At 36.9% G+C, this 14,128-nt stretch overlaps 1 protein-coding gene across 1 annotated transcript; it reads right to left on the minus strand.

Moving 5' to 3' along the window:
* Positions 1 to 22: 22 nt before the first annotated feature.
* mapk13 (mitogen-activated protein kinase 13) lies at positions 23 to 13,561 on the minus strand. The gene is made up of 12 exons (XM_084389351.1): positions 13,174 to 13,561; positions 10,568 to 10,697; positions 9,918 to 9,976; positions 9,489 to 9,594; positions 8,245 to 8,274; positions 6,137 to 6,184; positions 5,947 to 6,061; positions 4,503 to 4,574; positions 3,155 to 3,234; positions 2,823 to 2,901; positions 635 to 808; positions 23 to 538 (listed from the first exon to the last, which is right to left on the minus strand). The coding sequence occupies exons 1-12, from the start codon at positions 13,284 to 13,286 to the stop codon at positions 447 to 449; spliced, it is 1,098 nt and encodes a 365-aa protein (XP_084245477.1). The 5' UTR covers positions 13,287 to 13,561; the 3' UTR covers positions 23 to 446.
* Between the last annotated feature and the right edge of the window lie 567 nt (positions 13,562 to 14,128).

Below are 14,128 nucleotides of genomic sequence, written 5' to 3' on the forward strand. Positions count from 1 at the left end.
AATCTTACTAACCCCAAAATTTGATTGGTATACAGATTGTGAAATACTTTAATAATAAGCCCCCATAACACAAAAATACATGAAATTGTATATGGCTGTCCTTTTATAGAGCATTTTAACCTAATAGCACATAGGAGATAAAATAAAAAATAAAATTCTTTTTTTTTGTGGAAAGAATAAGAAGAACATTTAGCAGATTTTAGTTTGTTTTTCTCCCCACACAAAGCTATCATACAACTTTACTTTACATTAGCACAGTTGTCACTAAAAATAAAAAGCTCATTCACCAGAAGCCCAGATATCCCACTGTCCAAAAGGAGTTGCTTATTATACAAAATACTGCTATTCATATATATTTTCAAGGAGTGAATAAACATTCTAAATTGTTTCAAGGCAGAGACTAAATCGCATAATTGCAATACAGTACAGCGTTAATGTCAGACCCACTAACACTGTGAGGACATCGTGAGTGTGTTTCTTCTCTTTGAATCTCTTCTTGGGAAAGGAACAAAGCTCCTCACTTCTTTAAATGATAAACCTGTGAAAAAAATAGTCACGTTACATTTGCATACACAATTTATGTCACTATAAAAGTACAGCGGCCATAACTATCCGTGTAATATCTGTTGCTCACGTTTCCACTCTTCTAAGGGCATTGTGGCATTGTCGTAGCTGTCATCGTACGACGTGGGCTCTGGCCAGTCCTCTGGGTCCCTCAGGCCATCAAAATAACTGTGAGCCAAGGCACCATCAGCAGTGAGACGAGCGTCAGCATCTAGCACCAGCATCTTCTCAAGCATCTCTACCGCTGGGGTTAGTTACAGTGGCAATGTGGGACACAATGTGTCAGAAACAAAGTGACAGCATTAGAATAGCAAGAGCTGATACATGTATTATTGTGTGAGCATTATTGTATTAGTACAGGGCAGGCTGAGCTATTGTTTGACAATAAAGTGCATTAGTGCCCGTCCACTTTTTCAACGGCGTTTGGTGTTCCGGAAGTATTTTGTCTATTCATTTCTTCCATAGGGATTTCAAAAAAGTCTTTGTTAAAGCGTTATAAGCCATGAACCAAGCCAACCAGCTACGAGGTGAATTATAACATTAAAAGCTTTGCTTTGAAGCATTTGAAAATCGGACAAAAATACAGAAGGTACAAGAGGATTAGTTACCTTCAGAATAAACATTTTCTGATAATTTACTCACCCCCACGTCATCCAAGATGTTCATGTCTGTCTTTTAAGTTTTCTGAGGAAAACATTGCAGGATTTTTCTCCATATAGTGGACTTTAATGGGGTTCAACGGCTTGAAGATCCAAATTGCAGTTTCAATGCATTTTCAAAGGGCTCTACACGATCCCAGTCGAGGAATAAGGGTCTTATCTAGCGAAACGGTCATTTTCAAAAAATAAAATATATATTTATATATATAGAAATACTTTTTAACCACAAATACTCGCCTTGCACTTGCTCTGCAATGCGCCACACATTACGTAATCACGTTGAAAGGTCAAGAATGTTCCGGTTCAAAAAGATAGGGTAGGGCAAAAAACTCAAAATCGTCCGACATCGTTGTTTTACCTTTTATTTATACCTTTTTTTTTTTGTAAAAGCCGTTTGACTTAGTCTTTGCACGTTCACTTTGTAAACACTAGGTCGGTACTTCCGCCTACGTCACGGGTGACCTTTCAATGTGATTACGTAATGCGTGGCGCATCGCAGAGCTAGTGCAAGACGAGCATTTGTGGTTAAAAAGTATATAAATGCTTATTTTTTTATAGAAAATTACAGATCGTTTCGCAAAGATAAGACCCTTATTCCTCGGCTAGGTTCGTGTAGAGCCCTTTGAAGCTGCATTGAAACTGCAATTTGGACCTTCAAACCGTTGTACCCCATTGAAGTCCACTATATGGAGAAAAATCCTGAATTTTTTTCCTAAAAAATTTATTTTCGACTGAAGAAATAAAGACATGAACATCTTGGATGATGTGAGGGTGAGTAAATGATCAGGAAATTTGAATTCTGAAGTGAACTAATGTTTTAACGGCTTTAGTAAATAGTGATCGTTTCGACTCACTGATTGGTGGAATTTTCTGTATTATGGGTAATGTATTAATGTAGATTAAGAACCTCATAGTTCACAGTAAGTCTGTCTTTAAAGGTTAATAAGTTATCAATAAAAATCTATTTCCCTATGGAGTAACTGAATGGAGTTTTCACTTCTGAAACTCAACAGTTATAGACTCTATAGTTATTTTGTCTTTTTTTTTTTTATCCTTTATTAGGGCTAGTCGGGTCTAATTAAGCTGGGTTTAAGGTACTAGAATATGCCAGTCAAGTTTTAAAACACATCATGGTCATCATTAGTTCATAATACCCAATGCATTATTAACTAATGTTAACTAATTGTAAGGTGTTACCAAATCTATAAATATCTGCAGAGCTAACAAAGCTTGTTACAGAAAACGTAACATTGAATAATGTCATTAAATTGTTTGGCTGCCTATTAAATTCCAAGTTGCAATATATAACTAATCTTGAAGTTTCCTCTGCTGTAAAATAGTGCAGAATATGTGTGGCCATTTATTCTGGTGACATTCTACCTGAAGATTGGTGTAAAAAAGTAAAAACTTAACTTAAATTGCCCTGTTGCAATTGCTCCAGCATCTTGTCATTTTTGTCAGAAATAATGATGCATCACATTGACAGGTAGTAACTATGCAGTCAAACTAAATCATGAGTTTTACACTGACAAAAGTATCTTGCTATGCATGAAATGTGACAACATGACAAAGGAGTAATTTTATTGGGGTATTACTTACCTTTTTTACTGGCTCTGGGAAACAATGTAGAGAAATCTTTGCGTGGGTAGTGGGAAAGGGATCTGATATAGCTCTTAGCCTATTTAACAGCAGTGAAGAGACATTGACATTTATCAAGATCGGGGATGACAGCTGAGCACAGAAGCTACAGCAACTGTCACACAATATGATTCAAATGGAAAATTTCCTCCAAAATATTCAAGACCATCTTATTTCGCATCGCATTAGCAATTTATTCCGAGTTGCATCAGAGATCAGTCACGCATTTAATCAAGAGCCAGACACACCACGTATTAAATATACTCTCTTTGGTTGCATTGAAAATGTCTTACCTCTGGGCTTTCCAGTTTCTCAATAAATTCTGGACCTGGTGTTCCTGTTACTTTCATTATCTGAGTCAACTGATCCATGTCTGAATGTCAAAAGTTAAAGGCAATGCACAGCATGTCATTTCCAACTCCAAGTTATTTCTGTTCTTGACAAGCAAGACAAAAGGGAATAAGTGAGCAAAGCATTTCTAAATGCAATCACAATTAACTAAATTACAGTGCCTGTTTGTCAGTGAAATTTAAGAAACAGAATGTTAAAAGGATTGTTCATCCAAAATTTTTAATGATTTCAAACCTGTATGTTGTTATATTTAAAATGTAACCTGGCATCCCCCTCGAAACGGTTCTCATTCGCGCTTGAATATGTTCAAACACTATAAAATCTGATGAAATACAATACTCTTTTTTACAATTATACGTTATAATATACTTAATAAATATATTTGCTTCTTCTTGGCCTACTAAAGTGTTCCTGCAACGGGAGTATTCTCTGGCTAGAGCGCAGAACAGCAGAGTTTGTATGGACAGAAGTGCATGCCTGAGCTTGTATTTTGGGTTATGCTGCGTTGCTTTGACATTGTGGAAAATAGAATAATAGAAACAAATTGTATTACGTTTTTTACCCGTTATTATCAATCTAAATTAATCTCGTTTTTCGTTTTTCTTTATTTAAATTTCGTTTTTCTTTATTTAAATCTACCCTTTACTGTGTCAGTAATTTGTTAGTCAGAAAAATATTAGACTACCTTATTAAAAGTATTGCTTAAGTTAACAGATCTGTGTGTGTGTGTGTTACGTGCGAGTGTATTTACTTTGTGTTGTTCATGGGAAAGATGTGTTTAATATCACTAGTGCAGTGTCCGTTCTCGGAGCATAAGCCCTGCCCACGTGAGGCGCGCCGCTTCCCGCTCGCGTTGTTCTGTAGTTTATTAATTCTGAACGTGTCGCGTCTCGCGTGTCTATCTATATTGCACCAAATGCGACTGCACTCCCTTGTGAAGTCGATTGGATGAACGGTTCTCGAAATAATCAAAATGCAAATGGACAGACAGACACATAGAGAATACTGCCTTTATTAGAGAGAAGAATATGTTCTCTCCGAAGCTTTGAATATTCGATGTTCATTACTACAGAAGCTTCGAAGCTCAAAAAATGGTATTCGGACCAGCCCTAATATATATATATAAAACAAAAAAACAAAAATGTAAGAACATATAGGTTTGGAAGGACATGAGTAAATAATGTCAAAACTTAATTGATGGATGAACTATTCCTCTAAAATATCTTTAATCTAGCCCTCAGAATGTGGTCATTTAGTAAAAAATTAGGCAAAGTGAATTCTGAAGGATACAGTCTTTTCCTTTAAAGAGTGTTTTTCCATTGAACATTTCACCCATGATGCACCCAACAGACCAGATGTCCACTAGAAAGGAGGAAAAAGGCAACAATCACAAATATTGAACTATGATAATGATTACAACCACCAGTCCTTAAAAGAATGCAAACCATTTGATATACTATACATTCACGCAGCAATACTGAACTCAGCAATATAGCATTGATCTTAGTAATAAAATAATCAGATAAATAATCATAATCAATAAAATAATGTGATCCTTATTTAGCAAACATAACTATACATATTTTAGCACAGTAAATATGAATGTTATCCCATTAATATTCATGTGAAAAAGAGATTTACACGGAGTTTTAAACTAACGGTTAGGAGGAGCTTGTTTATCGAGTTCTGTCAGTCCCAACATAAGAGCACATAAAAGTGTAGTAATATCACAGGTGACTGAGTTCAGTACTTAGACAACAATCCCACAGCCAGCAAATGCAGAAACATTTGACTTTTTATTAATTACAATTCATTACCATATGTTAAATACATTTAATGGCATTTTAATTCATAAATTTTTTTTGTAAATAGTAAATACAAGAAAAAAAGCCGGTCAATCAATTCAAAATTCTGTTAATCTTAAGAAGATTGGTAAAGATTTACATTAAATTCTATGCATTTAACTGGAAGGTGTCCATACGTCTATCCAAACAATTCTGTGTTAGAACTACAGTAGTGGCCAAAAGTGAAGTTATAATGATCCTACAAGTTTGATTAAACCATTAAAATACGGGGAAATATTTGATATTTTTAAAATATTTTAAACATAAGGAAATAACAAAACACTAAACTTGGTTAAGGTATTTATCTGAAAATTATTTGGCAAAAAAGGCAAACTAAAGATAGAGGTTTTATTTTATTTTGGGAAAAAAAATGCCTAGAAAAACAAAAAACTCACAGGAAAAGCATATATTGACTACAAATATAATCACTTATTAACATTTGGATGGTTACCTCTCGTTTAAGCATGTGTTCATAATTTCTTTGTATGATAGCCTTGCCAAAAATTGTCCACACAATTTGGCATGTTTCATTGCGTTATCACAACAACAAAACAAAGACTGACTCCCAGCACAACTATGCAATATGCTTACAAATGCTTGGAATAAAGGATGTAAATGTCAATTTGCCTAGGCTGGAGATCACTTCTGGCCACTATTGTATACCTATGAATCCTAATGAGAGAATGCTATAAATGCTCATATAGACCAATAGAGGTGCTATTGGACAGATTTCAAGAACCTAACTGGACTATAACAGATGACTGAATCAATAATTAGTTATTTACCTCATATTTTATGAACAATTGTTTTTCCTAATCTGAAACACCTGAGTAACTCTTGTTAATAATTTGAGTAGCAATATACATCTTAAAGAATGACAAACATCTTGCCTGTCTGCGTGTAGTGCATCCAGTTTAGAATGACCTCAGGGGCCCGGTACCACCGCGTCACGACATAACCTGTCATCTCCGCTTCCGCATGACGCGCCAGGCCAAAATCCAATATCTGCAGCCAGAACAAAGGAACGTGTTACTGTCAACTGTCTTTTCTCTTTTATGGTAAAAGAATGGTGGCACAGACCTTCAGCTCACAGTCTTGGTTCACAGCCAGGTTTCCTGGTTTGAGGTCCTGCAATGCAGAAAGGTGTTAATCTTCCTACAAAGACATTGTTCTTAAACAATCACAAAAGATCATAGTGGGTTTCTTAACAAATCTTTAATCTGAATTCCACAAGCTGTATTTTTCACATTCAAAGTGAGCTGGGCGGCTTCAAACAGTTCTAAGCAAGTACAGGCACTGCCTCACTTAACAGGAAACCACCGTGATTAACTCGTAAGACAATGCACAATAGGACAGCTCACTCAAAGCAAAAAAGCCTTGAACTCACTGATATGAATAGAATTAGAGACACAGTAAAGTACATTTCTAGCCTGGAAATCCAGACCTAAATCTGAAAGATTAATGGTCTGGTGTCGACTAATGAAAATCGGCCAGCTCGAGGGGCGGCACCAAGCATGCATTTGAAAATCTCACTGCACGCAATTGGATAACACTACGACCAATCACAACAAGCCCCATACGCTTAGCTACCAGCAGAGCTAACTGGTAGATTAGACTCTTGCCGTATCCGTTCGGCAAAACAGCAAAAACGCCCTTCTTGCAGAGGAACAATTCGAGCGCCTTCATCTGTTCCTCTTTTAGATAAAAAGCCAAGTCTAACTCGTTCATTGTAGCGGCCAAAGCCGTTTCAAACAACTGGTGTTCATCCATAGCCATCTTGCAATGTTTACTAATGACTTGGACGTCGCAGCGCTGTCGTCATCTGTTTAGCTCGCCTCTGGCCCGCCTACATCAGATAACCCGATGTGATTGGTGCAGCTCGGATACAAGGGCATATTTAATGAGCATCATTACTCGACGCCAGAGTAACTCGCTGAGCAAATTCAACTTGTGCTCTCGCGAGAACTCTGGATTTCCAGGGTAGTACATTTCAGAACTCACATGTTTAGGTAATATAATCAGACTACTTTTTGAATACAGTTAGATTACTTCAACATTACGTTTAGTCGTAACTTGTTTATTACATAGATTTGAATAAGATAATCTTGTTTTATAGAAGATTATGTTGAAAATTTGTTATCAACAAATTGAAGTGCATTAAACATTACAATTATGTCAGGATTTCCCAAACTGGAGTTTGCGAAGGAACTGCAGGAGGTTCGTAAGTTGAAGAAAAGGTCATAATTAATTAATTCATAAAAATGTAACATTTTAAAACAATCGAAATACAACACAAAAAAGATTCAATATTTAATTTTTTATGCTGTATGGCCTCTGACTTTAGTATATTCAGAAAGTCTTATAGTATTGGGGAATTGCACAAGCAATAGGCTGTTTTTGAAAGGACAATTTAAAAGATAGAAAAGAAGAATTAGTGAGAATCAATAAATTATGAATAAATTACTGCCATTTTGTGAATATCAAGCAATCATGTAATCAATAAAAATGTAACTGTAGTCTGATTATGCGTATTTTAAAACATAATGTAATCTAATTACAAGGAATACGATTACATATAATCAGTTGCTACCCAGCGCTTTTTACTGTATGTTTATTTCTGTAACCAAATACCTTGCTGTCTTGGTGAGCATAAGAACCTTCTATCAAAAACATTAAAAAAAACAGTAGAGGTATATGCCAATTTTAAGAATCCAGTTAATTAAATGTTTTACAAAAAAAAGTTTTGTATAAATTAATTTACTTTTCTGGAATTCTGACCCCCCAAAAATAGATTATTCATAATCAATGAACAAAAACACAGCTTCACATTACATAGAGTTAAAAACATGACTCAAAACAGCAATACATTATATTAAAACTAATAGGATGAGACATGACTGAAGCTGTTGTAAAATAGTTATTAACAAATATAAATTATATTTATTACTCTTCAAATGAGAGGGATCTTCTCAGATTCGAGGAGGTGTAGTTAATGGCTGTTGGTAGTCCACTGATCAATACATATTAGCGAATTAGCTTCAAGTGAATGTAATTCATGGAGATGAAAACTCCCCCATGGAGCGAAGAGCTACAACGATCCCAAGAGATGCCATGTGCCTTTAATTCAGCAATGTGTGGAAATGATAATTATGAGCAGATGCTGTTTATTCACTGCCAGTCTCACTTACTCTGTGAATGATGCCAGCACCATGAATGTACTGTGGAGTGGAAAAAAACAGAGGGACAGAGAGAAAAAAGAAATCAGTATTATGTTTTAGTGTTTGATTACACTAATAGGATTGATCAGAAAGACTGTATTAACATTCCCTCTGGCAATGATCCTAAACCCAAAGTATACTTCTGTTTTTACACATACATACAATTCACTGAGCACATGCAGAACAATTTTTCCTAACCATGCAATGTACACTTTGTTCACACACACACTATCATATCAAGTATACTTTGAAAATCTATGCATTTGACTGTATGCATACGCTGAACGTTGGCATAAAAACTGATGTTTACTATGGTGTTAAGTGCATGTCTGGTTTTCTGCAGTATTACTGATTAAAGCATTTGCAGGTGGATACGTTTCTTTTCTGACCTAGTGAATGCCTGATGTGATTTACAAGTGCCAAATATTTGGTATTTTTTCTCAAACATTCAGTTACTTTACTATTGTAAGACGTTTAGTCAACAGGAAACTGCATTCGCAACAATTTTTTACTTCCATAATGTGATTCTTGCAAAAGAGGAAAATGAAAGAAGTGAAAATGAAACTCTTTTAATCACCAGGAATTTAAAGGATTGTGGTTGTTTTGGAGGGGGAGCAATTTCTCTTTTTTTTTTTTTGAGTAAAGTTCAGTGATAAATTATGCACAGTAAATCCACAAACACGTTTGGGGTTGGTAAGATTTTTTTTTAAATGATTTTAGAAGTCTCTTATTCTCACCAAGGCTGAATTTATTTGATCAAAAATACAGTCAAATCTGTAATATTGTGAAATATTATTACAATATATTTTAAAATGTAATTCAAAGCTGAATCAGCCGCCACATGATCTATCAGAAATCATTCTAATATGATGATTTGGTCATTTGATCATAGACAGTTGTGCTGCTTGCTTAATATCTTTGTGGAAACCATGATACATTTTTTTTAATGAATAGAAAGCTCAAAAGAAAATACATTACATTATAGTAACATTATAAATCTCCTTACTGTCTCTTTTGATCAATTTAATGGATTCTTGCTGAATAAAAGTATAGATTTCTTTTAAAAAAATCTTACTGACCCCAAACCTTTGAACGGAATTGTATTAACACGGCATTTTCATTTTCCATGCGAGGAGAAACTATTGGAAACTTGTTGCATCATGCCTGGTTAGGAAAACTTGGCCTCTCTATGCGAGAAGTTATTTCGTTTTAACCTTTAGTCCGCACAGCATCTGATAGACCAGGAACTGGATCCGGTCTTCTGTAAGGACGCCCTTGACTTTAGAGAGATCTGTGTACATGTACGGCATCACCAGGTAGCTAAAACAGAAAGGAATTGCTTATTTCTCTTTTTATTTAAGGAGCAGTTCACCCAAAAAATAAATCCTGCCATTATATAATGACCGCCATGTTGTCTCAAACTCATAAGCAGTTATTCTCTCCATTAGAAAAGGATCTTCATGCAGCTCTTTTAGATCAGACTGAAATTAAAGTCACTATGAACTGTCGTTTTATTAAACAAAGAGATAAAGGTTGAGTAAATAAAGACAGAATTTTTATTTATGGCTGAACTATTTCTTTAAATCGGTCTCAGGACATATGGCTAACAGATAGATTTCACACAGGCCTCATTAAAGACTTACAAGTCTTGGAAGTTGTCCATTCTGGAGGCAGGAGTGAAGACGTCTAGCAGGCCTATTACCTTGGGTTGGACAGCAAAAAGGCAAGAAGTGAGTCACCATCTTTTCAAGATATTAATGGTGTTAGATGGACTGAATAAGGCTTCAGTGTTCTGTGTATCTTTTAGATACTAATATAATACACAGTTTATGAGACTGCCATCAATCATCACTGTCTCCAGGCGCCACAAGTATCCTTTACTGTGCACACACACACACACACACACACACACACACACACACACACACACACACACACACACACACACACACACACACACACACACACACACACACACACACACACACACACACACACACACACACACACACACACACACACACACACACACACACACACACACACACACACACACACACACACTCTCGCGCACACGCACACACACAGACAGACACACACCCCACTAAGCTAAACATTTGATACTTGCACCATTCTCAATGAAAACAATGAGTATGGTGTGATACAAGTATTTTGTGCCTTGTAAAAGCCACTCAAGCCATTCAAACTTCTTTCTGGTTGTGCTGAAATCTAGCACTAACAATAAAGCAACAAGATCTGACCTCGAGGCATGTCAGGCATAGACGGCACTTACATTTTCATGTTTCATATGCTTGAGTAGCCTCAGTTCACGATAGGCTCTCTTTGCGAAGATCTCCGACTGAAAGGGTCGGTGCAGCTTCTTGATGGCCACCTTCTCTTTGGTTTTATTGTTGATGGCCGAGCTAAGATAGGGAGAACAATAACTATCATGCCCAAACATTATGAACTGAGGTTAACGTTTCAAGAAGCAACAGTAACGGATTCAGGAACTGATACAGAGAGTGCAATATTCAAATAAGAAACTACACAAGCACATTTTCTGATACAATCCACACACACTGCTTTGCTGCAAAGACTCAGTTGTCGGAGCATGTGGGTTTCATAGTCGCCCACTTTCACCAGAGTTTGATCTAACAGCCGTTGTGAAGGTTTTGTGGCATCAAACCCTGAACAGGAAATGTCAATGCTGCTGGGATAGATCATATCATGACTAATTTTAGCAATAATGTGAATGCCATAGTAAATGCACAATACAGTAGCACAGATGAACATAAATGTCCATAGCAAAAGGCAGGCAAAATTAGGAATGCATGATACATTGGTGGTGACATCAGTAGCAATGTCAGCCCATTTGCCCATTACCGGATGTTGAAAATTACCAACTAGAGTAAAAAAACAAACAAAATTTTAAACCTTCAAACCATCCAGTTTCATTCATCTTTTCACCTGCACAGTACATTTGACACCTGGCTTCCAGTTGAAACATGTGATTTCACTTAAATCACGTTTAAAAACAGTGTCAACAAATAGAGTTCTACCATATCAGTTATCATTCATAACAAAATTATAATTGGCTATCTTATCAGGCCAATGTTTGATTTCAGACTGCCCCGACATAATGTGTATGTGTAACTCCACACAATATTTTATAAGTTGCTCAATTAGGATTTAAAGGGATAGTTCACTTTGAAATAAAATTTTGGTATGTTTTAGCTTACCTCAAGGGCATCCAAGATGTAGGTGTCTTTGTTTCCGCAGTAGTTTAAATTTTGATATTTTTAGGTCAAACCGTTCTTGTCTGTCAGTCATATAATGCAGGTCTATGGTCACCACCTCAAAGACTCAAGAGCAGGCATTCTCAACCCTGGTCCTCGAGGGCCACTTTCCTGCAGAGTTTAGCTCCAACCTTGATCAAACTCACCTGTCTGTAGCTCTCTCTCGTAATCCTGAAGAGCTTAATTAGCTGGTTCAGGTGTGTTTGATTAGGGTTGGAGCTAAACTCTGCAGGAAAGTGGCCCTCGAGGACCAGGGTTGAGAACGCCTGCTCAAGAGCATGCACAGAGAAGTCCAAATTAAACAATTCCCCATCGTAAGTACACATTGATGGCCTAAGACACGAAACGAGCGGTTTGTGTGAGAAAACGAACAGTATTTATATCGTTTTTACCTCTTGTACACAACCACATCCAAGTGATCTGAGGGCGCGCGCTTCCTGGTGTGTGACGTGTGCGCGCGTTCTGGCTTAGTGCATACGTAATTGTTTTCTTTTACGCCAGTTTAAACATCCCTGATAAGCACAAATTAGTACCATTTCTATTAGCATCTTACCTACAATCTCTGTTCTGTGTAAACAATGAACAGTTGATCGTATAGTGCTTGTGTAGTTGACGTACACGCACGAGAGATCACTTCCGGCGCTTTCCAGCGCTTGCGCAGACTAAGTCAGATCACTTGGACGTGGTTGTGTACAAGAGGTAAAAACGATATAAATACTGTTCGTTTTCTCACACAAACCGCTCGTTTCGTGTCTTAGGCCATCAATGTGTACTTACGATGGGGAATTGTTTAATTTGGACTTCTCTGGGCATGCTCTTTGAGGTGGTGACCATAGACCTGCATTATATGACTGACAGACAAGAACGGTTTGACCTAAAAATATCAAAATTGAAACTACTGCGGAAACAAAGACACCTACATCTTGGATGCCCTTGAGCAGGGGCGTAATTTGTGGGGGGGGTTGGGGGGAGATAACCCCCCCAATATTTAAATCTATGCATTACAACCCCCCCCAATATTTATACCATGATCACATGAAAAGGAGGCATCAGGAGGCATACCCAAACTTCAACCCCCCCAATGTTCAAACCAAATCTACGCCCTTGCCCTTGAGGTAAGCTAAAACATACCAACATTTTATTTCAAAGTGAACTATCCCTTTAAGCTACAACCAGGTTATAGGAAGGAAGTTCTGCACAAAATTACAGTACCAGGATTAGTATCTTTTTAAATTCCGTAAGTTATTATTCACAAGATACTAGAAGTTAATCCATTCATTAAGTAATGGGACATTGTTGTGTTACCCTATAAACCTATGCTTTTGCTGGTAAACATTCACTAGATACTATAGTAGTACTTATTATTAACTATTTAGTAATGAGTAACTAAAGATGACGCATGGAATACTTGTCAGTATTAGGATAGTGACTAGTAGCAAGTACTAATGACTAATAGAATTAATAATAGTCACTATGAATGCTAACAAAATAGCAGTTCGTTGAAAGCAATGAACGCTAATGCGGCTTGCCAGTCTTCATGCATGTGATAACCTGTTGAGATGCAGCTCATGTGCGGCTACCTGTCTGCCAGGAACTTACTCACCACACGCTGCCATAAGCTCCAGTTCCGATCTGCTTCAAGCAAATGTACTTTTCCGGAACTTCCCATACCGTACTGTTGATCTCCTCTCGATTGAATTCCACCCGAGACTCCATTTAGCTGTGAAGGAAAACAGGCAGAAATCAAACGTTCACCGCGCACACAGCGACTCCTACGCGATATTCTGCATTCGAGCTCCAAAAGGTCAATGCGTAGGAACGATTCTGTTTCACGCCAAAATAAAACGGCCGTTTATCTGGTTCTATGTAGTGCGGAGCGGCCGCGGAATCGACGTTTTAAAGCACGATCCATTCGAAACTTTGAAAAGCTCGCTGTAATCGAACGCGCTGAGATCTGTCTGACGTTGACGTCATGATCCCCGCACACGCCCACTTTCGAATTCAAGCAACTGCAGCTTTGATTGACACACTGTTGCTCACCACCTTCATGTAAACACATATCTGGGTTGTTCAGTTGCTTAACACCATAGGGTTAGCAGCACGTGATAGCTAATTCACTTTGAATGTTAAAAAAAAAAATCGCAAATTCTTAAAATATAAATAAATAAATCAAATGACATTTGTTATCCTCAAACTGTCCCTCTGCTCTATGATTGACATTGATGATTGATCATATAATCATATAAACTCTTTTGAAGTATCTCCCGTGTTCTCTGAAATGATTCTTTGTAATAAAACATTAACATAAAACCGAATTAAAAGTATGATTTAAAGAAAAATTAACTAAATTAATACATACGATTTTTTTATTTTATTTTTACAACAGAAATGAATCAACACTGAACTTAACACCTACTTAAAGGGATAGTTCACCCAAAAGTGAAAATTAGCCCATGATTTACTCACCCTCAAGTCATCCTAGGACCTAGGTGTATATGACATTCTTCTTTCTTTATATGGCAGTGAATGGCCGTTTCTGTTTTGAAGTCCATAAAAGT

Source organism: Rutilus rutilus (genome assembly GCF_951802725.1).
Source record: "Rutilus rutilus genome assembly, chromosome: 19".
Taxonomy (NCBI): Eukaryota; Metazoa; Chordata; class Actinopteri; order Cypriniformes; family Leuciscidae; genus Rutilus; species Rutilus rutilus.

Coding starts and splice junctions, on each gene's coding strand:
- mapk13 (XM_084389351.1), bottom strand. CDS start 13,286: ATGGAGTCTCGGGTGGAATTCAATCGAGAGGAGATCAACAGTACGGTA. Junction 9,977..10,567: donor AGCATATGAAACATGAAAAT/GTAAGTGCCGTC, acceptor GTCCAACCCAAG/GTAATAGGCCTGCTAGACGT. Junction 3,235..4,502: donor ACTCTTTAAAGGAAAAGACT/GTATCCTTCAGA, acceptor TTTGACATTCAG/ACATGGATCAGTTGACTCAG.